This window comes from Gymnodraco acuticeps, unplaced genomic scaffold, assembly GCF_902827175.1.
Source record: "Gymnodraco acuticeps unplaced genomic scaffold, fGymAcu1.1, whole genome shotgun sequence".
Classification (NCBI taxonomy): Eukaryota; Metazoa; Chordata; class Actinopteri; order Perciformes; family Bathydraconidae; genus Gymnodraco; species Gymnodraco acuticeps.
The window spans coordinates 2,045,353-2,072,912 of NW_022990459.1; the positions used below are offsets into that span (position 1 = coordinate 2,045,353).

The following is a 27,560-nucleotide window of genomic DNA, read 5'->3' on the forward strand; positions in this document are numbered from 1 at the left end:
GTATAGCCTTTTAAAAGAAAACAAAGTTGCAAAATAACATTTTAAACCACATGATGGAGTCTCTGTAACATAGCAAAGTCAGGATGCTAACATGTCGATGTTGAGAAGGTAAAATGTTTGCTATGGTCACCATCTCAGTGTTGGCATGCTAAAATGAGCTAATTAGCACATAACCAATGTAGTACATCTTGAGCTGATGGCAACGTGTTAGTTTTGCAGGCCTTTAGTCTTGAAATTGGAAATATCTTACTGTGCTATAGTGCGCTATAAGTCAAATCAGAGGATCACCGACGTACAGTTAATTACAAATTTGTGTATCAAGTTTCTCGGCAATCTATTAGGACTCAAAACCACACATTTTAACCTTTTGTCTGGGCTAAAGGAAAAGGTCAGGGCACCCCCAAATCATCACTCATCATCTGTGGATCATAAAATGTCATGGCAATCCATCCCTGGATACCTTTTGAGATGTCTCAGTCTGAACCAAGGTTCTGTTCTTTTTGTCTTAGATCCTGGAGATGGTGGACTTCAGAGTGACAGATGGGCTGGTGGACCTGAGGCTCTTTGCTGTGATTGCGAGCCTGGCACAGAAAATAGCCACCATGGAGTAAGTGACCTTCAGCAAACACACTCTGAACTCCTCAATAAAGCAGGAAGACGAGTCCACGACCTGCCATAAATAAGAATAAGTGTGTGTGTACGCAAATTTGTTCCAGTGATGTTGTCGACGTGTGGGGTTCTCCCTCTGATCCTCTTCTCCTTGTGTCTTCAAACGTATGACTTCAGAAGTCAAAGTCATGATATTGGATGAGATAATGGCAAATGCCTGAGCACTTAAAATAATGATTTATATCATTTTTTTTATTGAATATATGTGCTTGCATTTTTTTTGGGTAGGAGCACTTTCTGGACTCAAAAAGTCCTCGAATTTTGATACATCTAAAACCCTTTACTCTAAAAAGCAATCCTTTTAAACTCTTAAAAATGCCTTTATTGTAATAAAAACCATGTTAGACCTAAAGAAGAGCAGATACTTTTGCCATCAAGCTTTAATCAGGGAGTTGTGTTTGAGGTCTATCATGAGTATGCGATAAAAATATAGGCATTTTATTAATTGAGTGCCTTGACACTTTTCTTATGATATATAAATGTGGTTATTGGACTGGCTTTTAGAACAAAATAAACATTTGAGGAGGTATAAAAGCAATTGTGTCCATTTCCTGATATTTTCTTGTCAAAACAGTTCATTTTGAAAATATTATACAGATGAATTTATAATGATAATTCTTTGCAGCCCTACATTGAACCCAGTGCAGACAGAAAACATGATTCTCTATGACCCATATGCCGCAGATTCCCACACACATCGCTTTTTTTTTGCCTGAGGGGGTATAGCTTCCTACAGACAGGAGTGTGTGGAGCCATGCCTGCTCTGGAGGTCTCTGAGGGTCAAAGCCTGCTCCCGAAGCCCTCACCCTGCAGTGAGAGCTCCCTCTCAGCGAGGACGGGGTCAGGGTCATGGGTCCTCTGATTTACGGCCAGCCCTTTGTGTGCCGTATCAGAGGAGGACTGGAGACTGGAGCAGAGAAACCAGGGTGTCTGCTCTCTATGGAGGCAATTATAGTAATGATAATGAATGACCATATTAAACCTCTCTCCACAAAACTCCTTTTTGCAATTTAAATAATAAGAAGATCAGGGTTCATAATGCCGGCTCCTAAACATGGCGAAAACAATAGCATCCTTCTGTCATCTCATCCCAACTAAACTAAATTGATCCTCTTACCTGCTTCACTTAATCCTGTTGTCTCTAATCCTATTTAAGAAATGAGCTGCAACGGTAGTTACACAATCAGATGTTCTGATCATGTAAGACTTTGAAATCTGAGGAGGTACTTCCTGAATTTCTTCGAATATTTATTTTTCTTCTTCCCATTTTACCTCGCACTAATTGCACCCTTCCCCCCGTCGCTCTCCTCTTTTCTTTTCAACTTTAACTGTCCTCCCCTCTCATGTCTCTAATCTCCCCCGGCCCTCTTGTTGCCTACCTCTCGCCCTTGCTGTTTTGGCCCTTGACTCAGCCCATCTGTCCCTGTGTAGCATTGTGCTCCCCAACAAGTCCACCTCACACAGCGCCACATTCCCTCAGGGCAAGTCACATGACCTGCCAAGAAGCACATTGCCATGCAGGATTCCCAAACGGCATCAGTGGAGCCGTCAGTGTTATTGTCACTGTCCTTAATGCTTGTGTGCTGTGTGAGCGTGCATGCGTGCGCGAGGAGAGTTACTGTAAGCATCCTCGCTCCGGGAAACTCTCCGGACTAAATTAGTCAGGGAGTGAAGGAGCACTAATGATGGCACTGCTGGACAAAATACTTACATCTCTTACTAAACTGAAAGTAGAACAACTCCGACAACATGTAAAAGTCCACATTTTAAAAGAGGGAGTGAGTCAATCTGCCCAATAGCCACAAAAAAAAGAATGTTTGATTATGTATTATATTTGCACATCTTTACGAACTGCTTGGTAGCCTGTGAAATCCAGTAATGAATCAATAACATTTTATATTAACCTGTTTAACCATATTAACCATTATTTGTTGTTTATGTTTCATGTAACTCATCTCAATCTGAATTTTCAAAGTGACTAAATTGATCAAATAAATGTAGTGGAGTTAAAAGTTACAATATTTGCCTCTTAATTTTGTCAGGAGCAGAAATAAAGACTAGCAGGAAGTCTAAATACTCAAGTACAAGAACTTCAAAATTGTACGTTATTGCGACAATTACATTAATTTAATTTCTCTCCACCTCTGAATGTTGGTGAAAACATGACACAGCAGAAACTAGAGCAGCCCCCCGCCACAGAAACAGTCTGACAACACGAGTCCCGCTCAAATATATCCCAAAACAACTCTCAATTCTGTCAAGTCAAACTAGGTCAGAATGTGTTTGCATCCCTTCACCCCCCTCCGCAGATCTGTATACCAGCCCCCCAACGGGGAGAGCGCCAAAATGTTGGGCATTACGTAAGCGAGAAGTCTTCTGTGTCGGCCCCAGCAGGGTGCCAGAGGAGGGCGGGCCAAAGAAAATGCGCTAGGCTGCTATTATCTTCCCCTCAGTCCATCAGCGGACCCCAAGCACCTCGTTTACGCTCGCCATTATCACGCCAGTGTCCTTAGCACACCAGCATTCGGACTCTTTTTCTGCAAACCAAGTGCAATTAATGATCATTAGCTGCCCTGTCTCGCCTCATCCCCGTCAAGCCCCCGCCTGCACCGGGTTGGAGGACATGGGCCAATCACAGTGCAGGGAGCAGTCAGGCGTGCATTGCACTCGTTGGCCTAGCGCTTGGCTATTCTTCCCTCTTGCAGGCCATTGAGCGAGGAGGGGCTCATTAACACCGGGCCCCTCGTTAGAGCCGCGCTGACGGTCGCTGTGCCACACGCTGCAGAGGACAGCTCTGTCCCAACACAATTGGTCGTGTCTCTCTCCAATTATCCCAGTGGACCTACATTTTGTTGGTCTGCCAGTATTCACATTGCACCAGAGTGTGCCCAGGTCCAGATTCCCCTCCCTAAATAAACCTGCACACGAACCCCCACTCACCCTGCTCCAGCACCCCCCGACCACACCCACTGTCCCAAAAACCAGTTTTATCCGTTACTGTGGCGGGGTGTCCACGTGTGCCCGCGTATTGTTTGTCAGCCAGGCCACTGTGAGCAACCACAATGGGCTCAGAACACTTTACCATCACAGCGCTCTGCAAACACAACATTGCACTGGATGACCCGCCAAAAATCACCCGCCACCGCCGAGTGTCCTCAATATGTCTTCAGTGGCAGCCAAGTATTCATCAAAAGCCAGTTTGAACCGCACAAGGGACAAAATATATTCACCTCCGCTGACCATTCTTGATGTATTCTCTGTCTTCCCCCCACTTTATGAAAATGCAACACTAAATCAGTAGAGCACTTCTTTGAAAACCATGCTCACATGTTCATGCAGAAGCAACTTTAGCCAATTGATCACTTTTCTTTCTTATTCCAGTGAGTTTATGCGATCACAAATCACCAACATGGACTTCCGCTCCTTAGAAGTGAGGCTCTTCAAAGCAAAGGTAATGTAAAGGTTTGGCTTAGATTCTCTTGAACTGTTTTTTGTGTGCTGAAAAGAACTCCCCACCACATGTTTGCACTCTGTTTTCACAAGGTGCACTTGATTACCTTCGCGCAACATCAGATTAACTCTCCCATGAGTCACATTCATGACACAAACAATGTCTCTGCCTCTCTTTTAAGGCTCCGCAGGTATAATTATAATGTAATAAATACTAGTAAACACTTTGAAGAGCAATTCCAAAGCATGCTTTGTAAAGCTAGCTTTTTTTTCAATGAAAGACACTCAGCCCTCATGCATAGAAATGAGGGAAGCAAGCCAGAGAGAGAAAGAGAGGGGTGCTTTTCCCTTTCATAGATTAGCAAGGCACTAATCTCATTAAAGTGCCCAGCAGTGAACATGCCGTCCACTCCGCCCTGCCCTGTAATCAGCCCGGGACACACGGCTGATCTCAGATGGACCGGGACTGGCTAGCAGCTGGCCCAGGCCCGGCCCTCTTTCATGGAAGGAAGTCCTTACCAACTGAAAGGCAGGAGGAACATGAGAATCGGCAAAATGCCAGAAGGATTATTCCCCCTCCCCCAACAATTATCACCTTGACTGCGTTAACAGTGCAAACAGGTGCACTCAAACAAGGCAGGTAATACGAGGCTACCTGAGTCACACACACAAACACACCCACTTCTGTGCTTAGAGTGAGGCCAATTGACGTTTTTATACTGTTATTTATGAAAATTGTTATTATTATGATGCAGCAACTGTTCCTGTTCCTCCTGGAGGAGCAGCATGGAGACGCTGGAGCTCTGCAGGGCTTCATCAGCACGGAGCAGCTTCTTCTGGAGCTGAAGGCCGGAGGAATCCATCTGGAGCAGGAGGAGGCCATCAGGCTGGAGCTGAAGAGCACACCCCCCCTCGACCTGCTGGACTTCCTGGCCCACCTGCCCCTCTTCATGCTCATCCACAAGTCTGTCATCGCCAACCCTCTCGATGACTCCAGCAACCTCTGAGCTCTTTCACTGCAATGCCAGGTATCAGCCTCACTGCCACTATACAATCAGTACTGTACGAACAGAGAGCTTAGATTCAAGGGAATGAATTAGGCACTGTGGTATTATGAAAAAAGCTTCACAACAGCTTCTCCGAACTCTTTCCGACATCCACGATATCTCAGACTTGGAGAAAAGAACTAAAGGAATGTCAACAACATGTTGGAAAGATAGCTGCCAATATAACTCCGCCAAGAGCCAAAATAGTCAGCTTTTGACATATCTAATGCCTTTGGAAATAGTGTTATAAATTACTGCAAGCTTGTTAGTGGTTTACAACAAAATAAAACGTGTGCTCTTGTTTTAGGCATGGACAAACTGTGTTTTGGGCCAGCTAGACATTTTAAAGGGGACCTATCATGCAAAATGCACTTTTTGATGTCTTTTATACACAAATATGTGTCAGGGAACTCTCAAAGTGACAGAAAACGAAACCCTCTCTCTTTTCCTCTGTACACACAGCTTTTAAAAAAAAAAAAAAAAAAGGGGGGGGGTGCTTGTCACTACCCGATCTGCATCCCTGCCCTATCTGCAGTGCGCATGTGCGAGATGGTCCGCCATATTTGACAACTACATACGGCAACTCTAATAGGACATTTGACGTCTAGACGGCTGCCCGATTTGCATCGTGCATGATCATAAACGTCTCAAATATCTATACAAAAATCTTTTATTTTATTTTATTTGAAATAAAATGAAGGACATTCACAGTTAATGTAATTAGATATAAATTATGAATTCCATACATATTGCATACATTCACAGTCAATATTTCTTCAGTATATATGATAGCTGTCTAACAGAAGTGAAATCCATTTCTCACTTATTCTGACAATGTACTTAACCCAATAAAATGACCCAATAAAAGGAGTTGTTAAATAATAGTGAAGTCACGTTGTAATAACAATAACTCATCTCTCTCGTTCAGATTAATATTGTCGGGTTTTTTTAGGGTTCTTTTTCTGCTTTGCCAAACGCCACTGTGTCAAGTGTCCTATTAGAGTTGCCGTATGTAGTTGTCAAATATGGTGGACCATCTCGCACATGCACACTACAGATAGGGCAGGGCTGCAGATCGGGTAGTGACAGTGCTAACCAAGTGGAAAACTCTGGGGCAGAGCCGGGAGGCCAATAAGGAAGTGCCACAAACTGCAGTTCATCTATTGGCCGATAGGCGATGACTGCAGAAAGGATCAATTTCCATAGACCCCCATGTTAAAATGCCCAACTTTACAGCAGAAATAAACATGTTTACATGCAATACAAATTATTTGGGATATAGTTAGATTCCACCTTCATGATTATGAATTGGTGAGTGAATTTTTTTATAACGCAACCCTTTATTAGGGTCTGAGACCTAGGTCGGCGAAGACCCTATTGAAATCGGTCACGCAGCGACCGATAAACCTGCGAAAAACACCCAAAAACAGGGAAAACGACCGGCAAAAGCACAGAAAAGGTTCGGAAATCATGACGGCTGATAGGCCGCGTGAGCCCAGTCACCAAACGCCACCAAACTTCACATGATGCCACTACAGCCCTAAACAGCTCTAGGTCAAATCTGATGTTACTTAATTTGGCGTTACCATGGCGACGGATCCTTCGCCATAAACAACGGTGTCGCTTTAACTCCAATGGACACGGTCCCATCGTCCCCCAATCTTCACTTTTATATCACCGGTCCATGCCTCAACAGCTCAACGTGAAATCTGAAATCTCACCGTATGCCGTTTCCATGGAAACGTATCCCTCGCCAAAAAATACGATGTTGTTGTAAGTCAATGGAAAATCGTCCAAACAGCACCAGACTTCAGACTATCATTAATGGTCCGGCCCTCAACAGCTCTATGTCAATTATGGGATGTCATCATATGCCGTTGCCATGGCAACGCGTCCCTCGCCAATAAACCTGGTGTTGTCGTAATTCAATGGAAAATCGTCCAAACAGCACCAGACTTCAGACTATCATTGATGGTCCGGCCCTCAACAGCTCTATGTCCTCGCTAAAAAACCTGGTGTTGTCGTAATTCAATGGGAAAACGTCTAAACGGCACCAGACTTCAGATTACAGTTAATGGTCCGGCCCTCAACACCTCCATATGACAATAGTGAGTTTTCCCCAAAAGCTGTTGCCATGGCAACACACCCCTCGCCGTTAAGCACGATATTGCTATTACTCCTGTGTAAATGGTAAAAAAGGGTTCAAATGTCACATGTGTGCTAACCGTCAACCCCTCGAGACATATATGTGTCAGTTTTCAGATTTCGTCAAATGTAGTTGCTATGGTAACAAAATGGTCGGCGTGAAACACGGTTTTCTCATAACTCCAGTTAACATGCTCCAAACGGCCCAAAACTTCACAGGTTTGATAACGAGGCAGTCCTCAACAAATCTAAGCATATTATGGGATGTCATCATATGCCGTTGCCATGGCGACAGATCACCCGCCATCAAACAAAATCGTTTGTGTTACTGCTGTAACTCAAAGACATTGTCCGATCGGCCTGAAACTTCCCACGTTTGCCAACGGCCGAGTCCTCGAGACACCTACACACGTCGACGTGTGGACAACAGCCTGCGGAGCGTCGAAGACCCGCTCAATGCTGCTTGCAGCTTTAATTTATATTAGGTCTTAAAGTGTCTGCATAAATTAGGGCGTGGTCACTTTGATGAACAGGTACGTGCCTCACTGTCAGCTAACAGCAACTTGTCCACTCTGCTAGGCTACAACGTTAGCTAGTTGTAGTTACTGTACTTGATATAGATACAGTTTAGTTTATGATTCAGCCTTGGGTAATACTTTTATAGTCTATGGCTATGACGCCCATAATATTAAACGGGAGCAAATGTTAAAAGGGGACTGTTCTCGCAGGGCTGCAAAAGAGGGGCTATGAGCAGTGTGAGGCATGGCTACAATGGGGGATCTGTTTGGTATTTTAAGCAAAAAACTTCACAGACATGTTTTGTATAGGTATGGCCCTACAATATATGTTTCCAATATAGCATAATAGGTCCACTTTAAATGTACTTAGTTTCACTTATGACTTCCCCAGAAAGCTTGATATTTGCATCATCAAGGATAATGAGAGATGTGTATAGAACATTTATCAAGAAAACGCACATAAAGCTGTTTCCTTTTGCCACATTGAGTCTTATATGGCTGTAAAGTGCTGTCTATGGTCCTGAAATGTTCTGCAGCACTGAACAAAGTATTGCATTAGAAACAGCTTTAAATGTGCCACAGAACTATTATATTATTTGCAATAAATAAATGCTGCTTTGGCGGCGAGGTTCATTTTCTGATGCAACAACTGCTTATTGTTCTGCAGTGAACAACAATATTTGAGCCACTCAGCCTGTTGTTCTCTTCCATCCAACTTAATCAACACTGATGAATGATATTCAATAAGATATTCATCTGATATAGTTTGAGCCATTGTTTTGCTTCAGCTTTGCCAATTAGATTCGGCCTTGCTCCCCTGCGGTTCGTACACGCTCGACAGACATAGAAACATGATGCAGTGTGACAGGCAGCAGAGCAGGATGGTCACATCAGGAGCGTTTTGTACACAACATTTGTCATCATGGAAAAAACCTTCACTAATGTTGAACCTGTTTTTTTATTGACTTTTAAGATAAACCATGCACTCTTAAACGTTCCATGTCATGGCCATTTCTACTGATCATATTTCCATTGTTCAGGTATACTAGAATAGATTTAAATTGTGCAATTTTCCAAAATCACATTGGTTTCTCATACAGCATCTCTGTATTGTATGTGTATTCCCCACATGTGTATTCACCTACTGTAGGCTATTTTTATTTTATGTACAGCACTTTGGCTTGACCAAAAATCGTTTATAAATGTGCTATATAAATAAAACTTGATTTGGTTTGATTTGATTCACCAGGTATTCACACTCTCTGTCCTAAACGGCATGTTGGAGCTCCTGCCCTCCCCTCCCTGTGAGCCCAGTGTGCTCTGATTGGTCGGGACGTTGCGAGGCTCGTTGCGATGCTCGTTGCGATGCTCGTTGCTGCGAGCCGCTGCTGCGAGCTGCTGTGAGGAGCGGACAGGTTTCCTGGTCGGCGATACAGCGAGAACAAGCGAAACTCATCCAGAGCACACACAAACACTCACAGCCGAAGTAAAAACAATAAGTGTGGCTTGATATTGAGTAAGAAAAAGGTTTATAACGCTGTGAGAATGGATCTGCGGAGAGCATTTCTCCGCCATCCCAACTCGTCTATTACCAGCGTTCAGGGAGCTCTATGCAAGTCAATGGGTACTCCCTGTTAGTTAGCCAAGGGATCCTGGTGTGTGAGGTGCTCCGGATTGGTCAATTTGGGCCAATCCGGTCATTTGTTGTTGATTTGGGTATTCACACGTCACAGAACCCAGGAAGCAAACAATGGAAAAAGAGAAATCTCCAACGAGGCGTTCTGGGGCAGCATAGACAGGTATTTTCTGTGTTAGAGTTTTACTCGCTACAGGGTGTACTTTGAAGGTTTGTTACTCTGCAGACCATTTACATGCAGAAAAAGCTACATAACACACAAGGGGACGGGTAATAACCGGAAAAGCATGACATGGGCCCTTTAATGTTTATTGTACCGCATGGAACTTAGTTGTATGTCAAATGTATCAGAATTAGATTTCTTCATTTATTTCTGGGGAAGTTGGGTTTTGTGACAGTTGTGCCATTTTAATATATAATAACAAATAGATAGATTAAATAAACTATTATACAATTTAATACAAGCATTTATATAAACATAACATAAGAAGTTAAAGTTAGTACGTTCATTTTAAATAATAAATAAGGTTAAGATATTTCTAAAAACATAAGAAATTAAGTAAAAAGATATATAAATATTACTATCGGCTTTGTCTTCAGTCAGCATTTTCTTCCGTTAGCTATATCTTCCTCATTTTACTTTCACTTTTGAAACACAGGCAATTTGTGTATACTACATAAGGTTATTTATTCTTTTTAAATGACAGTATTAGCTCTGACACAAAAGAAGTCTCCAAAGTTTAACATTACTCAAATAGTTTTGTTTGGGCTCTTGAGAACTGACTTTTTGTGTATTTGCACTATTTATTAACAGCTACATACTTGTACTGCTAAATCTACCACAGAGGTGAAAATGTTGCCCTTAATTTCTTCTTCAAATCTGCTGCTATTTCTAATATAATACAACAAAAAAATCTATTTAAAGTGAGTTGTATTGTAAGTCATTGGGAAGCAGGCATAAACATTCCAGTTTTGTTTTTGCCTCAAAGAAAGATGTCCACATGTTTGCATACTGATTGGTAGGAATGAAACCCCCCAATAAAAACCTGTCGCCCCCCCAGACCAGAAGCCTTAGTTAGGACTAAGTCAATGTTTACAGTGAATTAGTGCTACAATGCTACATCAGAAACAGCAAACCTTTTTCTACATGTTTAAGTGAAGCATATGAGTTGAACCTGCTAATATTCTAAACATCGTAGTAAAGTATTTTATCACATGTATGCATTAACTTTGGTCTAATACACACACAATGTACTTAATGAACTTCTTGACATGTTGTTTGTGATTAGTATTCATTTGTATTTCATTGACTATTTCTATATTGTCCTTTATTAGAAATGAATTGTTCAATTATCATTTATTTGTTTATCCAAATAAACAAAATAAATGAAAAATGCCAATAGATTTGAAGTGTGTTATGTTAAAAGCCCGACTGACTGAAAAGGCTTGTCAATCAGAATAGGGAACACAACACAGTATTTTTTATTTCAGATGATTAATGTGCTAATCCTAAATATTTAAAGACAGTTTTAACATTACCATTCCATAGCTGACGGACACTTTGGAAACCAGTCATACTTAAAGATTATACAAATCTGGCGACACTTTTGTAAACATGTTCATATCTTAACCAAAATACAATTAATCCCTTTAATGATTTGTATTGCTGTTATTAAATGACTTGGGACAACTATGTTTAAAAAAAACATAAGTCTATAGTTTAAATGGAAATTAATAAAAATGTGCTAATGTATACTACTCTGACTAGTTCTGCCTCACCTTATTTTTGCCCTTTTAAATTTTTCAAGGGATCCTCTTATGGCCCCTTGGTGGTCCATGACATCCTTTGAGAAAATCCCTGTACACGCTATCTCTGTGGATGAAATGTAAAATGTTGGTAACATTCCATTTTATGTTTGATTCAATAAGAGTCAAATGTGGAAATTTCGTAATTTTATAAAATATCTAAGTTAAATATTTCAAAAACTTTAACTACAAGACCAGCTAAAGTGCTCTGACACACACACACACACACACACACACACACACACACACACACACACACACACACACACACACACACACACACACACACACACACTACCTCCCACCCCTTTCCAGGTGGTGAGTTATTGTGTGTTCAGCCTGCTGTCATGAAGCACACGCCATCAGCCAGTTCAGCTCTGTGTCTCCACTCGACCACCGCACAGACCCATTCACTCATTAGAGCAGACACGCGTCCGCCGGCAGCCTCCCTACCTGTCAAACTTAGTTTTGCAGAAACACAAGCTCTACCTCCACATCTGTTGGTGGTCGCAAAAGTGTGGTCATTCCACTGCCATTCCCTTTGTGTAATGTAAATTATGCTATAAGACGGTTAAATCAAGTTTAAATAAGTTTTAATCAAAGTTTCACTTCATTTGCGAAGTTTGGATGAAAAATAGGCCCATCTATTATCTATATTACTGCTTTGGTGCTTTCTTAAAGTGTATCCTGTTTGTGTGCATGAACTTTATATATCGTGAATTCACTTTATTTATATATGTTTTTAATGCAAGGAGCAGTTAACGCCCCGTTTAAAGCTGCACCAATCTCTTCGTGGTAGATCAAACTACGAGGACATAAAACTCGACTGAAATAATTAATAACTTTTTTGAAAGTGATACATTATTTTTGCTAGGATTCTGATACTTTAAAATCCCAAATGTAAGAGAAATACGTCGTCAGTCATTGTATTTTACGGCCAATAGGGTTTCATAACTGTGCATACTTTGAAATAAAGAGGGATGCCTTTAGTTTTACGCACTTGTTACACCAGATTTACTTTTCGCTCAACATGTTTGATTCTATTGTAGATACTGTCCAATTAAAAAACGGGATTAGGCACCCTCGGACATTATGACCAGAGACTGTAGCTATTTTGTTGTGAAATTGACTGACTTGACAGCAAATAAAGCGTGCGTAAAGTGTGCGTAAAGTTGTTTCATTTGATAGCTCCCTCTCGCTTTTTTCTCCAACCTTTCTCCAACTTTCTACTACGTTGAAAGCTGTAACCAAAAATGTCCCCCCTCCTTTGAATACACCCGAAATAACAAGACAGAGAAAATAAATTCAGTAGCAAATCATTTTATTGTTGGACTAGAGTGTAGAAAATATGCTTATAAGACTTTTCCAACATCAGTTTATGTGAAGACAATAAAGAGCTGGCAGTGTAAAGAGACAATGCATGGCCATCGCGCTTGGTTTGGACAATAGCTGCATACGTTTTGATCATTGTGAACTTCATAACATAATGCAATAACATGGTTTTGCTATTAAATAAGACACATTGGTGCTAGAATAAAACTTCGGAGTGTCAAACTCCTTCTGGAAACCTCATGAACAGAAGAGCCAGAGAATAATAGACTACACGTCATAGGCAGGAGGTATAGAAGCAACTTCGTAATATATAGACAAAATATATACAAAAGGATGTGTACAAAACATCTATAAATCTCTTACATACAAAAATATCTTAATATATTTCAAAAAAGCGTTTGATATAGACATTTATAGAATAAATCCTCGACTTGGAAGCATTTTCTGAATTGAAACGTCTGCGAGGTTTACCAAAGGGTTTGAGTTCTGTGATTGGATTTAGCATAGTTAAAGAGCCACGTATTAAATAATGTCTTTAATGTGAAGAGCATGATTTCACTTTTTTGTTTATCATGGGCACAGAAGCTTGGATTCCCACGCTGTCAGGAGACCCGTCTTCCTTTAATCCTTTGGCGCTGATCTCCGGCCTGATTTCCACAGAGTTTTTAGGACTTTAAGGCCGTGTTTGTCTGGGAGAGCCGGGGGTAACCCGGGACGAAAACACCTTTACAGTGCGTCTTGTTCATGAGGACAGCCTGCCTCCTCCGGGACCATCCCAAGCGCACCTCCACAGTAAAGTGAGTAGATCTATACATCTGAGGAGAGGAAGGGAAATAAAGGTTAATGCACTGTTCAGGACTGTTATCTTGAATCATCTATAATCATGTATGTTATAAATTCTGATATGAACTTGTCTTACCTATTATAGATGCTCAGAACCAGTTGGTGAAGTCTAGCAGCTCCTGCTCCTCCGGACTGAGGGCGTCGTATGAGCCCTCGTCCGATGAGTACGAGGACACCGGTGAACCTGCCATGGAGTTCATGTCAGCGGTGTATCCCTGTGACATGGCGGGCGACAGGACGCCGGACTGAAAGGCTGCGCTCACCGCGTCGTGTTCGTCCAGCAGCTGCTGCAGTGCCCGGATGTACTCCACGGCTGAGCGCAGCGTCTCCACCTTGCTCATCTTCTTGTTGGCGGCTCCGTTGGGGACGTGCTCGCGCAGAGTAGCGAATCCGTTGTTGACCAGCTTCACCCGGTTACGCTCCCTCTCGTTCCTCCGTGCCACTGCGTGCGGCTGCTGCGGCGGCAGACTGTAGCCAAACCCCGCGAAGTTCAGTCTCCGCTTGCACCGCAGCAGCTCCGGGGAGGATGAGCGCTGCCTCTTGGGCTGCTTGGAGCCTGACTTCCCGCTGCTGCTGCTGCTGCTGCCACTCGGGCTCAGAGGGACGCTCTGCGCGGATGAGAAGAAGCAGGCAGGCGGCATCAGCTGCTGCTGGCTCATGTTAATCTCCATCTTGGCTGTGTAGTCCATTCCCAGTAAAAACATAAATAAAAAAGATTCAGCAAGTCTTGAGGAGGTGCGTCCCGCTCGTGCCGTTCACGTGTTGACGTGTGCTTGTTTCAGTGGGGGCAGTCCTCTGGGATGATGCCTCGCGCACTCCTCAAAGCTTCTCTGAGTCCTCGAGTTGAGACGCCACTGCTTTTCAATGCGTCTGGATGTGGGACTGGCCACGCCCTCCGGTCGCGTGGATTCACCTTGGGCTCCTGCCCGGTGCCGGTGCATTGCGCGCGCCGGACGCGTGCCACTTGAAGCACTAAACAAACAGTCAGTGGTGAGTTGTTTTCTTTTCTATCTCAGTGTGTCAGTGAGGTGAGTGGCGGAGCGGAGAGAAACGTTTCCAACAAAGTTTTAGGACAAGAGGCAGTACATTAAAACAGAAACAACATCAGTGTTTGTTCCAAACTGTTGTGTTCATTTTAATGCGTGAATTAAGTCAGACCGTTTTACACATTTTTAAGGGTTATATTTCCAGTTTTGTAATTATTATTATTTGTATCACTTGGTAATTTACGGAACCTTTGAGAAGATAGAACATTTGACCAAATATCAGCCCATCAGTCATCTGTGCTGAAAAGTCATAGTCATATGGACTTTTTTAAGTTAACATCAGGACTTCCTTTGTTTCACGGTGCTGACGTAGACCACTTTAAGTTTTAGAGATGTTTAGAGAATTCACGAATTACGTTTCAAAGTCTCATGTCAACAGGTGACATCAAAACAATCACACCAAGAGAGTGTATTCAAATCGATTCTGATCATTTATAGAAAATAAAGGGAAAGTGTTTTGAAGAACAGATACTACATTGTTTGGTCTATTTTAAAATGTCCCGGTTCCTCTGAGTAATAGAGCTTAAGAAATGAGGATCTGTGCAAATAATGTGCATAATTCATATTAAAAAGTAAACAATATGTTTATCCTCTATCTTTTGATTTTTCTTTGCAGCTGCGGCTGTGGTGCTGAAAGAAGTCTCGTCTCTGCGAAACATCCAGATTTGACATCCTCCACGACCACGCTCCTCATGCTGGAGTTTTTCTGTGAGCTCTCGTAAATCAGATGCTCGCTGGCGTTTCAACTCAAACGGGGTCTAATTTTATTGTTAACATTAGTCGCGTCTGAATACCGCTCATTTGAAGGACCATTGTGCACCAGAGGCCGAATGTTCCACTTTGATTAGAGCAGATCCTTAGCCTGGAACAGGCGGAACGGAGGGGCGCAGAACTGCGGAGGGGCCCTCAGAAGCTGTTGGGAGGGGCTTTGTGTATGATTTGATACACTCGATAATGTTACTGTAGCGTGGACGCGGAGTGTTCTGTCCATTATTGTCGCTTTGAAAAGTGCACAATGATAAAACACGTCTGTCAGCGCGGAACAAAACCAAGACCAAACTGTATTACCCTCTCTTTTTGTCACTGTGTTTTATGTGTGTGTATGTGCGCGTGTCTGTGTGTGGGTGTGTTTATGCTCGTGTATGTGTATAAATCTCTATAACGCATGAAAAATTAGACATAGTTGTTTTTCAGTTTTTGCGTAATTGATCAGTTTTTGCGCATAGGCTCTCCCCAATCCGCGTTTCAAGGCATTCCCTGCATGTGTACAACTATTGCATATGTGCGTGTGATTGCGCGTGCCCGTTTGATGCGTGTAAGTGCAGTGACAGAGAATACCAGCTCGCTTCACTTTCTGTACTTCTCTATCAGTGTGTGTATTTTTGTGCGTGAGTATAATATATTCTGTGTGTGTGCAAGTGTTTTTCTGCGCGCGCGCAAATGACCTCTGTTCCCCCTCTTTATTTCTGTGCGAGAGGGGATTGTAATAAATTGTGCAATTTTTCAGTGGCATTCAAAATCAAGCTTGCATTGAGGAACACCCAAGCCCCCCCTCCACACACACACACACACACACACACACACACACACACACACACACACACACACACACCACACACACACACACACACACACACACACACACACACACACACACACATACACACGCACACCCCACCAATACTTTTCTTTTATATCCCTCCCCCTTATTTTCCCTCTCGCCCCCTTATTTTCGCCCAGCAAGAGAGTTTAGAAAAGAAGCGTGGGTTCTATTCAGCCTCCCCCTGCACCCCTTCACCATCGCCCGGCTTTCTGAAACCTATCCATGCCCTGTCAGTGTTCTTCCAGTATCCAATTAGCGCTTTGTGAGGACTCTCTCTCTCTCTCTCTCTCTCTCTCTCTCTCTCTCTCTCTCTCTCTCTCTCTCTCTCTCTCTCTCTCTCTCTCTCTCTCTCTCTCTCTCTCTCTCTCTCTCTCTCTCTCTCTCTCTCTCTCTCTCTCTCTCTCTCTCCCCCTCCTCTCTGTTCTTCTTCAACTTCTTGAGGGGCTTTCCAGTCATAGCTGAGTGTAATAATTAATACGACATCTGGGCGCGTGAGTTCTCCTTTAACCACTTTCTGTATTTTTGTCTTTTCTTTAGGGAGCTCACTGTGTGGAGACAATAAAACAAAAACTCATAAGTACCCATATCATCCATTTGTGTGTGATGTGAGGAATACTCTTCAATTGATTTGTCATTAAAAAATAGTTTTGTTTCTTTCTGCAGGTGCACCATTAGTTATGGATTTTGTTAAGAGACTATTTAGCATATGTTAAGGCAGTTACTATTGTTATCTAAAATAATAAATGCAGTGTTTGAACTATTATACAAAGGTTATTAAAAACGTTTGCGGTAAATTGTAAATTGTTTGTATACGAATATTAGATCTTTGAGTATACATTTCAGAATTACAATTGTTTTATGACGAATTGTATGTTTATTGGTCTATCATCTAAAATAAGTTGTACTTAAAGTAACAATTCACTTTTTTTGTGATCAGCTAGTTATTCGTTTTTCCCACCATTCATATAAGGGCACAGGTATACTTTGTGTTTATCACCTATAACAAGAATAAGTGTGAAGAAATAAATGGTGGAGGTCAATGTCCAGGTGTTTCCCAAAGAACCAACATTCATAGTGGACCCCTGCCTCATCTCTGTTGTTAAAATGAACTGTTTTCTGCCTGACAATAAAGTTGTGATTGAATGTCTCCCTCTAGAGGACAACAGTGGCTCTACACTGGGAGTAAATACAACTTTCCCCCAAGTTTGCAAAATTGTACTTCCAAACAAAGTTATAGTAGAAATATGAGTGTTAAAAGATCGATACATAAATGAAAAAAAACAAAAAATTAAACGTTTCATCAATTCCTGCACTGGACAAAAATTATGAACTTATGGTTTTGGAAAATAATCCAAATCTGTTTTTGCAAAAGAACAACTCTGGATTTGTTGGGAATTAAGAATCCACATGACAAAATTCGAAGTGTTAGCCATGACATGGATATGTTTTTAATGTGTCTATCATCCACATAGAGTGTAATAAAGAACACGTTTTTGTGAGAATAACCGGGCACATTTTTGCGAAAGAGACAGTTGGTCTCTCCTGGGCTGCCGTACTTTCTGAGGTCACATGATTTTGTTTACGAGGAAGTAGCGAGCCACATCACATTAAACATCCATGCTTAGCACCAATTCAATACATATATTAAAGGAAGCATTTAGGTACAAATGCGGTGTTATATCTCGTTCTTTATAGGAAGCAAGAGTTAATTTTAGCCCCTTAACATATGAGCTAAAGTTAGCTGAGCTAGCTTTGAGACTCAGGAACTATTTTTGCCTTTTCTAACTGTAATGTAAACAGCAGCTGTCCACATGTTTAAGGTGATTTTTTAAACACAGTTTTCATTAGAAGATATGCGATCTGTAAACTACGTCCAACGTGTCAGCTTGGACTTTTCAGGGACTCTGTTTCCTCATGCTATCTGTCTGGGAGATGCAGACAACGACTCGGTAAGTAATATGACTTTTTTTTATTTAAGATAAATCTGTTTATTGCTTGTGAATTATAATGATCACTGTAACACCCAGAGCTGAAATTAAGTGTGTTTACTTCGAGCAACGTAAACAAACAAACTTGGACAACGATGCTTATGCTAAAATGATTTGCTTTGGTGTAAAGCTGTGATACTGCAATACTTTAAATGCACTGTTCACATAAGGTTTTCTCTGCATAGAGAGGCTATCAAGATGTTTTATCTTTAGAAGCTTACTTTTTTATTTTGAAATGTTGAAATATAAGTACTTGAAGGTCTCCTAATTGGACCAATATTCTGTTTGTAACAAATGTGTCCCTTTTTCTTGTCTTGACATTCTTGTTATAATACTTTTAACAACCATTTTCACAGCTGTTCTGACAAAAAGGCAATTGTGAGACATTATCTTTGGCTATATGACACTTTGATTAAGTTCTTTCTCAATTTTGTTTAATGTTTTGTAACCAAAATATTAACCACTTAACCAATATTGAATAGTGGTGGAAAAAATAGCCCTCCATTTTACTTGTATGTCCTGATGTACATTAATAGTGCTAGTACTTGATATAAAACCCACACTCTTTAAAGAAAATGAGGTGTAGTCTGCATATTGACCTTTTCGGTGAATGCACCTGAATATGTAATGTCAAAATGTCATAGCTTTACTCAATGTATTGTTTTGGGAGTGTTATTTCAGTGTCCATGCAGCTTTTGATATTGATTTTGTCTCCTTGATAAAACACCTGAAACACATGGTTTAAACGGGACCTAAACCCCTATTAAAATCACTTTAATGTGTATAACAAATGTGCGTTCTGTCTCCATGCACTGCAGCTGAACGAGCTGGTTGTAGGAGACACCAACGGGAAGCTGTTTGTGTACAAGAACGATGACTCCAAACCCTGGGTCACAAGAACCTGTGTGGGCATGGTCCGTACAGAAACCAGAGAACGTTTATGGTTTAATAAAGTGTATTTCTTTCTCTCATAAAAATGTGTCTTATTTTGCCAGCTGACCTGTGTTGCAGTTGGAGATGTGTGCAACAAAGGAAGGGTAAGTTATAAAGTGATACATGATCAGCAGCAGATTGTTGTGAATATTTTGTGGGTTATGTTCCTAACATATTGCTCTCCTCTCTATTTGTCAGAACTTTGTGGTGGCCGTTGGTGCGGAGGGCTGGTTCCACCTCTTCGACCTGACAGCTGCCTCTGCTAGTAAATCAGATTCATCCAGTCAGCATGAATTCATGTCCCCCGATGACCAGAAGCCCCTCTTCACCCAACATATTCCCGCCAACACTAAAGTCATCCTCATAAGCGATATTGGTAAATAACTCTCTTATGTTATTTGTTAAGTGTGTGTTGCTCTGTGAGTCTGACTACAGATTGTGTCTGTGTTGTAGATGGAGATGGCCGCAATGAGCTGGTGGTGGGATACACAGACCGGGTGGTGAGAGCGTTCCGCTGGGAGGAGCCGACTGAGAGCTCAGAGACGGGAACCGGTCAGCTGGTTCTGCTAAAGAAATGGCTTCTGGAGGGGCAGGTACACTGCATCTCATTATTATCTCAACATATGGTGACTGAAAATGTAAGGTGCAAACCTTAAAACGGCGTAATATCGTTTTTTAATAGAACACACAGAACATATGGTACAGTCAGAGAACTTATTAGACAAACATTTTTGCTGTATACTGAATGGATAAAGGGCTGGTAGTTAACACAACAGTATTTATTATTTATCAAATGTCAGTAGACTCATAAGGACAGTATCATTTTGTCATGCCTTCATTCAACATATTTATAACGTCTAAATAAATGTGTATTTTTTTTTGCCATTTAGTATTTTAAACATGAGAAGATGTTGGACTTATGTTACAGTGGAACACATTTTGGATGCATCAATCCTAAATGAATTAAAAGCATTTGGATTGTGCACTAACCGTCAGTTATTTAATCAATAGAAGACATCACCCTGGGCTTTTCTAACTTGTTTTGGACATTATTTAACTTTTTGATCCTGTACTATTATTATCTTACCATCCATTCCATCAAAGATACATTCAGTGGTTATTGTACTGTCTGTGGTGCAGGTGGACAGTCTGTCGGTGAACCCCGGTTCGGAGGGTCTGCCGGAGCTGATGGTGTCTCAGCCCGGCTGCGGGTACGCCATTCTGCTGTGTTCCTGGACCCAGCAGGACTCCTGCAGCTCGGGGGAGGAGGCCCCCCCCACCCCCGGGAGGTAGACAATGTTCAGACAAAAGCTAGAGAGGTGTAGACATGAGAAACTGATATTAAACATGCTTTAATTCCGTTTGCTCACAGTGAGGGACCCTCCAGAGATGTTGTTCTCCATCTGTCCACCGGGCGGATACACAACAAGAATGTCTCCACGCACCTGATCGGCAGCATCAGTAAAGGTACTGCCAGTTAGTCATCTATATGTTCCTTTTCTATAAACAACACTTAATATAAATCACTTAAAGAGTGGCAACCATAATCTTATTATACATTTCTTTATTTGTTTTTCATCAGGTTCAAAAGAGGAGTCGTCTAAATGTGGGCTGTTTGCTCTCTGTACGTTAGATGGTAGGTCATTCATTTAAAAGATGTTCTCTTTTTGGCTGTAAGATGAATATATTTGTCATGTTTCCTTACTTGGCTACTTCAGTTCAAATGAACTCTGGTCAATTTGACTATTGAGTTGATTTAGTTTTGTCATTTGTCACACGTGTGAATATAAATAATAAAGCTACAATGATAAGTTGACTTATTGATAGTACATCCACCAAAAAACTATCTTCAACTATTAATGATAATGAATAACTGTAGGTTTTGTAGTGACTAAACAGAAATGAAAAAACATCACCATGGACTTTGAGTAACTGGAATAGACATTGTTTACTATTTTCACACATTTTATTATCCATATAATTAATCCAATAACATAGAAAACCTACAGATTAACCATTTATGGAAACAAAATGACTTGAAGCCCTTAAATAGACACATAATGCCCACTCATCAGCTCCATAATTGGCCATTAGTTTACATATTTGTTTTCCTCACTTCACATGGGGCTGATTCTGCAGGATAACAGGCATGAACACTGTCCAATCAATGAGTCACTCTTAAATATGTATGACTTCATGTTTACTCCTCTCAAAATATACAATATATATTTCCCCCTTTTTATAATCTACATATGAAAGAACCTTAAACTAAAAAGGTTGCTTAACAAAATGTACCTTCTGACTCTATGGGAGCTATTTGTCTGTGCGCCTCTTGCTGTATTTGCAGTAGTAGTGATGCTATTTATGGTAACCCCCCCCCCCCCTCAGTGTAGATCCTCCAGCTCAGACTGCATCAATATTTAAAGCAGAGGATCCAGTGGGATTATCATCACTTCAGACTTTGGCTGCCAATATACTACTCTCACAACTCCATCTCACTGACAGCATGATGAGCCATCGCAGAGAGAGGGAGTTGTAAAACCTATGTCCTAAGAGACATATGGACCTTGCTCTTGATGTCTAAAAGAAGTCAAAAACAACACTTTGTATTTGAAGAAAATCAAACTTATTCTCAGGGCTGAAAATAAATGTTTGTCCATTTAAATACTCTTTTCATACTTGGGAGTTCTTGACGTATTCTTTATTTCTAATAGATGCACATACAAAATGATAACAACTGCTTTGATATGATACTTACCTCTCTTTGAACATGTTCCAGGCACCCTGAAGCTGATGGACAGCTCGGAGCAGCTGCTGTGGTCGGTCCAGGTGGATCATCAGCTGTTCGCTCTGCAGAAACTCGACGTCACTGTGAGTCCGTGTGAATTAAGATACAATTATTTTCAACTTCTGATTTAAAATAGACTTTAACAGCAGTCAAAATCTTATTAATGCTGTTTTCACTCCTCTCCTTGCTGCAGTTATGTATAGTTGTATTCTCTGACATCGCTATTAGCACACATGTGAACACTCAGAGGCTTAAACCTTTCTGAGAGGGACAGTTAAACACTTTTATTCCTCTTCAACGATGAATCACATTTTAATAGTGATTGTTCAATCACCAATTAACATCAGAATCTTAAGTAGTTTGGAGAGGCTCTTCTTGTTTAGATAATCACGGCGAGGATGTGTGTGTTGCCAGGGAGACGGCAGAGAGGAGGTGGTGGCGTGTGCCTGGGACGGTCAAACATACATCATCGACCACAACCGGACCGCGGTGCGCTTCCAGTTCGACGAGAACGTCAACGCCTTCTGTGCGGGTGAGAGACCTAATCATATTTCTGTTTTTATAATCAAATGTTAAACAGCCTAAAATCACCAATTAAACATTTATCTCAGGTGACTTTACAGTGTGTACCGCATACCACACCCTTTGGTCTTACCATTTCTTTACATTACATTTCATTAAGCTGGCACTTTAATGCAACCAAGACCAAAAGGAAAGAATACTGCACGTACATTTCAATAAGTACAGTGGAAAACCTTATTTGGCTTGTATTTTCAAGAAACATATACTATAAACATAACTTTATCAATTTACAAACATATAAAATCTAAGTTAAGAATACAATGACATTCTGTTACTTATGTTATTTTGGATAACAACCTAAAAAGGACACCTTTGACTCCAAAGTTCTTTGCATCTTCTTTTATAAATGTGACATGTTCCCAGAACGTGTTTATCTTATTAACTCGATGGAAACATGTTCTCTTGCATATTCCACATTTAAAACAGATATCTGGGTTATTATTGCAATAAATGCATCTAGCTTCTCTGCAGTAATATCAGACACCAGTAGGTGGCGTCTTTTGCTTTGGTTTCACTCAGGTCTTCTTTTCTCTCTCTAGTGTCCTTTTTAAATATCTCTGCAGTGTTTGAACAAGCCACAGTTTATTTAGAGAGCTAATATGACACAGACAGTAGTTAGTGGTGTGTGTGTGTGTGAACAGTTAACCCCTCCCGTCCTCTCTCTGTGAACATCAGAGCAGATTGGATGGTGTTTTCTGTGTTTGTCTGGAAGCTGCCACAGAGACACATTAGCAGCCAGGCGTTGCTGATGTGTTCATTGGGATTCACATAACACTATATCACAGCTTTGCTTCCATCTATTTATCTAATTACTTTTTTTCAGAACATAAGCAGTTTTATTTCTTCTGCTGCCCACTGATTTCTTTCAAAAAAATTAATTAAAAAATGAAGGGCAATACAAGTAAAGAGAAGACTTGACAGGAAATTCTTTTAACAATACAATACATTAACAGGAGATACATATACAAGCATACAATATGTCCAGTAAGGTCTTATATAATTAACCCAGACAATGACAAATGTTATTTACCGTATCTATATACAGTATTATCCTCTGTACAGTATTACATTCTGTTTTATATAATTCTTTCTAACCTAGTACATAGTATTCTTATTCATTCACTGTCCCCATTGTATCACCTGCAGATGTTTTTTACTGCACTATTTGACTTAAAAACTCCTGAATTGTGGAGGTTCACAAAAAGACTAGGGCCTTTGGGGTGCTTAATGATGTGAAAATACCCAAAACATATTCATGATGACGCATTGCCTGAAAAAAATGCAGACATTTCCGAGGGTGGATCCGTGTTATGTATGCTTTTCAGTGCCCTCTGAAACTCTGCCCAGAAAGGTTTTATCAGTGGAAACTCCCAGAAAATATGCCCGTGACTGACTTCCTGAAACCCACATTTGGTATCTCTTACAGCAAAATGTGCTCTCTGCTTGGATATTATAGGACTCAAAAGATAAATGAAGTGTTATGTGTCATACGGACCCTAGCTACAGTTATTGGCAATGGAAATCCCAGGCTTTTCAACATTTTAATATTTTAATATACAAAAATGAATACATAAAAAGTGCAAATGGTGCAAGAAAGAATCCTGGAAAAAAGTATATGAACAGAAAGTCAAACTAAATTGGAATAAAAATACCACTTATTGTTAATAATATATAAATGTGTGGGCTGTAAACAGATGAATATGAAGACACTTCACAGAGCGGTCAGAAACTAATGAAACATTTCCACCCTTCCTGCTTCATATTGAGTCAAATGTTTATTTCATGTGTAGTAAAGAGGCTCCTGTGTGACTGTCTGCAGGTCAGTACACCTGTAAGGAGGGGAAGAACAGCCCCTGTCTGGTGTACGTCAGCTTCAATCACAAAATCTACATCTACTGGAAGGTGGAGCTGGAGCGCATGGAGTCCAGCAACATGCTGCGAGTGCTGGAGGACAACCCCGAGTTTAAAGAGCGTCTGAAGCTGCTGGGAGTCGGTGAGTAGAGTCAGTCATTAGCTCTGATTGGAGCATCCTTCATCACACTCACCCTGACAGCTCCTCTGCTTGTTGTTTTAAATTAGACACACACTAACTGTGGCTCTTTGTAGTCAATTAGTTAGACATCCAGTTATACTCAGACCCTGACCTGAATACTAATGAGGAGGGAAGAGTAAAAAAGTCCCAACATGACAGATTTGTACTGCTTGCATGAGGTCTCACGCAGCAACAATATTCACCAATGTTCTCACATTCAATCCATTCCTCTTAGATAATAATAATCCTTATATTTATTATAGTGCTTTATCAATGACTCAAAGCGCTTTACAGATACACATACAGATCATACATACATGTAATGGTCATCTACTGTGGACAATACCCACAGGAGCAAGTTCAAGTGTCTTGCCCAAGGACACAACGGCTTTACAGACGCAGCGGGTTTCACCCCCTTGATCTGATAATCATTGCACAGCGCCACACCGGCCATCTTCACACCTCGAAGTCATCAAGGCGCTTTTACAAGTACACATTGATACATGTGTTATACATGTACTGTGGACAATACCCACAGGAGCAAATTCGGGTGAAGTGTCTTGCCCAAGGACACAACGGCCTGACACAGTGCCGGCAGGAGCGGGTTTCGAACTGGAGCTCCCCAACGCCCCCTTGATCAAACGCACAGACCACTGCGACCACTGAAGATGTTATGGTACTACAAGTATCTTTAGATGCGGTCACTTTTCTCTCCATCCATCTGAAATATCTCAAAAACTATTGATGCAATGCCATAAAATGACATTCGACACAGACAGACAAGCATTTCAATAAATCCTTATTATAATCCCAATCTTTCTTATCATTTATCCACATTGTTTTATCTGGCTTCTCCTTAACACATCTAAACACAAACGCACAGGGAACGGTCAAAGAGCTAATTCACTCATCATAAGCCTTAAATCCAAAGACTGAAGTATTCTTAGAGAGGCAGCACACAGAAGCTGCTCACTGACTCTTTCATCCATCTTTATTTTTTTGCACTTCGCTCTCTGGAAAATTGCATTCATGCCGTCCGGCTTCTTTCCAAACACAATTCTCCTGACAGACACTAAGTCCATAAGTTGGTTAATGACTGTGAATGCACACAAAGGCTATTTATTTCCTGTTCCTTTCCTGAAATCTGAATTATAATACAAATGAGTCTTTTTTGTCTGCATGGATGACCAGCTAGCGGACCGCATCATGTCACAAGAGCAAAGCTAAATGAGTGGAAACCCATGTAGTGTGGAAAAAACGATGATGACACACATCACATGTTCAGTAGGAGAAGACGTTCCAGCTGATTTTGTGAAGCCTCGTGATGGGGTTAGCGAGCTTCCTGCTGCCTCTGTTAATAATTCAACCTCTGGGCCTGTTGTGTTTCTGTTGACCCGGATTTCAGGGTGGAAAATGTGTGGTGTTGCAATCCAGGTACAAAATAATGAGAGGAGGAGACATTTTAGTACAAAATAAAACCAGGAGGATGGGATATTAGGATTTGCATCTTAGAAGAACAACAATGGGGAATGTCAACGAAGGCGAGATAAAAGAGGCTTGAAGTGCATTTAATATCATATGCAGTCTTAGTAGCTCTCTCTTCTTCCCTGCTGTTTGTTTACCTTGAAAATAGTCCGTTAGTGAAAGGGTGATGATGAAGAGTATCAGTTCTTCATCACAATCTGGGAATGTTTCTGAACATAGACACTTGCTGCTATGTTCAGCTGGTTTCCATTAGTTTCTCTATAGCTTACAATGACATACTTGGGCTATTTTAAGTATATGTATGGTCATTTTCAGACACAGAATTTCCAAGATTAAAGTCACAAATATACGTTAAAAAAACTCTTAAGGATCCAGATTGCTTTAATTTGCAAGCTTTATCAACCTCATTAACAGGGAATGCCACATGCACAGTGAAGTGAAGCGATGTGACAGTAGGAACATGAAGATATCCTTCATCTGTCCACAACAGCGTATTCACTCATCTATGTTAGTGTTTCGTTTCCCTTCTGAATAGGCCAAAATCGCGGCAAATGCTTCTGATAATATGGTGATCCTAGGCTAAAATCACAAGTATTTCCTTATTGATAAATCAAATTGCGAAGTTGAATTTGATGAGTTAATCCCATAAAGGCATAATAACCAACAAGCTGCTGTGATCAGTTTGATTCAACCAGCAAACTGAAGTGCATTTGTGACTTTCATTCGTTAATTTGGGACTCTAATCTCAGAAATGCGTAGTTTTCTTAACCAGTTTGCCTCCCTATCAAAGAAGAACAAGCTTTAACCGGTAAGAAAGTCCCCTTAATGTTTATCCTGTCACACAGTGCGAGTGTTTGTGTTAACGTTTGTGTTTTCCTCCACAGATACTGAGGACCCGGCAGCAGTTAGAGCAGCGGTGACAAATGTTCTCTACAACGATTTGCACACTTAACACACACATCGACACACACATCGACACACTGCCGTCCCTGTGTCCCCCTGCCTGTAAATACTCTGTTAATAAACACTGGATGAATGTGTCCTGTGCCGCTTGTTATTGTGTTCCCAGCAGACGGACGTGTCAGGTTCAGGTTTCTAATCCGCTCGCTGCTGGCTGTACAAAGTGCCTCGCTCATCGCTAGTCATTAGCCCAGGTTGCTGAGGGAGCAGAACAGCATGAGGTACAATGCAGGGGACATTTGGAAAACAATGTTGACTGAGTGAGGAGAATCAGCTTTGGCGTTATGCTGCTGTCTAAAGTGCACATTCTTTCCTTTTTTTGTTAACCTTCTTGTAGGGCTGCTCAATTAATCGCGATTACGATTATGGCTTGCAACGATTACGAAAACAACGTAATCGAAATAAAACGATTATTTTGTTGTTATTATTATTACTTTCTTTTTTTAATATTTTTTTGTTTTGGTTTTTCAGTTGAATTATACTTAAAGTTCAGGGTAATCAACTGTTAAAAACATACTGTTCAATTTTTCTTTTTCTCCAATAAATGGATGTTTTCAAAGTCAATGAATAATCGCATTTAATAATCGCAATTACAATTATTGACCCAAATAATCGAGATTATGATTTTTGCCATAATCGCGCAGCCCTACCTTCTTGCATTAAGTCCTGAGAATGCAAAATGAGTCTTCCAGGTGGAG

The 27,560-nt window shown here is 41.0% G+C and overlaps 3 protein-coding genes across 3 annotated transcripts in view; 2 read left to right on the top strand and 1 right to left on the bottom strand.

The window, feature by feature from the left end:
• LOC117552439 overlaps window positions 1-9,192 on the top strand; it is a 61,070-nt gene extending 51,878 nt beyond the window's left edge. Inside the window, exons 13-16 of the mRNA XM_034225847.1 lie at window positions 510-607; window positions 4,051-4,120; window positions 4,875-5,147; window positions 9,078-9,192. Of these exons, the coding sequence (XP_034081738.1) occupies window positions 510-607; window positions 4,051-4,120; window positions 4,875-5,126 (420 nt within the window). The 3' untranslated portion in view covers window positions 5,127-5,147; window positions 9,078-9,192. The remainder of the gene's footprint in view (window positions 1-509; window positions 608-4,050; window positions 4,121-4,874; window positions 5,148-9,077) is intronic.
• Window positions 9,193-12,574: 3,382 nt separating this feature from the next.
• Window positions 12,575-14,316, bottom strand: ascl1a (achaete-scute family bHLH transcription factor 1a). The gene is made up of 2 exons (XM_034226056.1): window positions 13,522-14,316; window positions 12,575-13,417 (listed from the first exon to the last, which is right to left on the bottom strand). The coding sequence occupies exon 1, from the start codon at window positions 14,147-14,149 to the stop codon at window positions 13,535-13,537; it is 615 nt and encodes a 204-aa protein (XP_034081947.1). The 5' UTR covers window positions 14,150-14,316; the 3' UTR covers window positions 12,575-13,417; window positions 13,522-13,534.
• A 3,334-nt stretch (window positions 14,317-17,650) lies between these two features.
• itfg2 (integrin alpha FG-GAP repeat containing 2) lies at window positions 17,651-26,943 on the top strand. The gene is made up of 12 exons (XM_034226126.1): window positions 17,651-18,043; window positions 18,901-18,996; window positions 19,078-19,119; window positions 19,214-19,391; window positions 19,469-19,608; window positions 20,156-20,304; window positions 20,388-20,482; window positions 20,598-20,651; window positions 21,795-21,886; window positions 22,218-22,335; window positions 24,205-24,378; window positions 26,787-26,943. Exons 1-12 carry the CDS (start codon window positions 17,948-17,950, stop codon window positions 26,852-26,854), a joined length of 1,302 nt encoding a protein of 433 aa, XP_034082017.1. The 5' UTR covers window positions 17,651-17,947; the 3' UTR covers window positions 26,855-26,943.
• The last annotated feature ends 617 nt before the right edge of the window (window positions 26,944-27,560 follow it).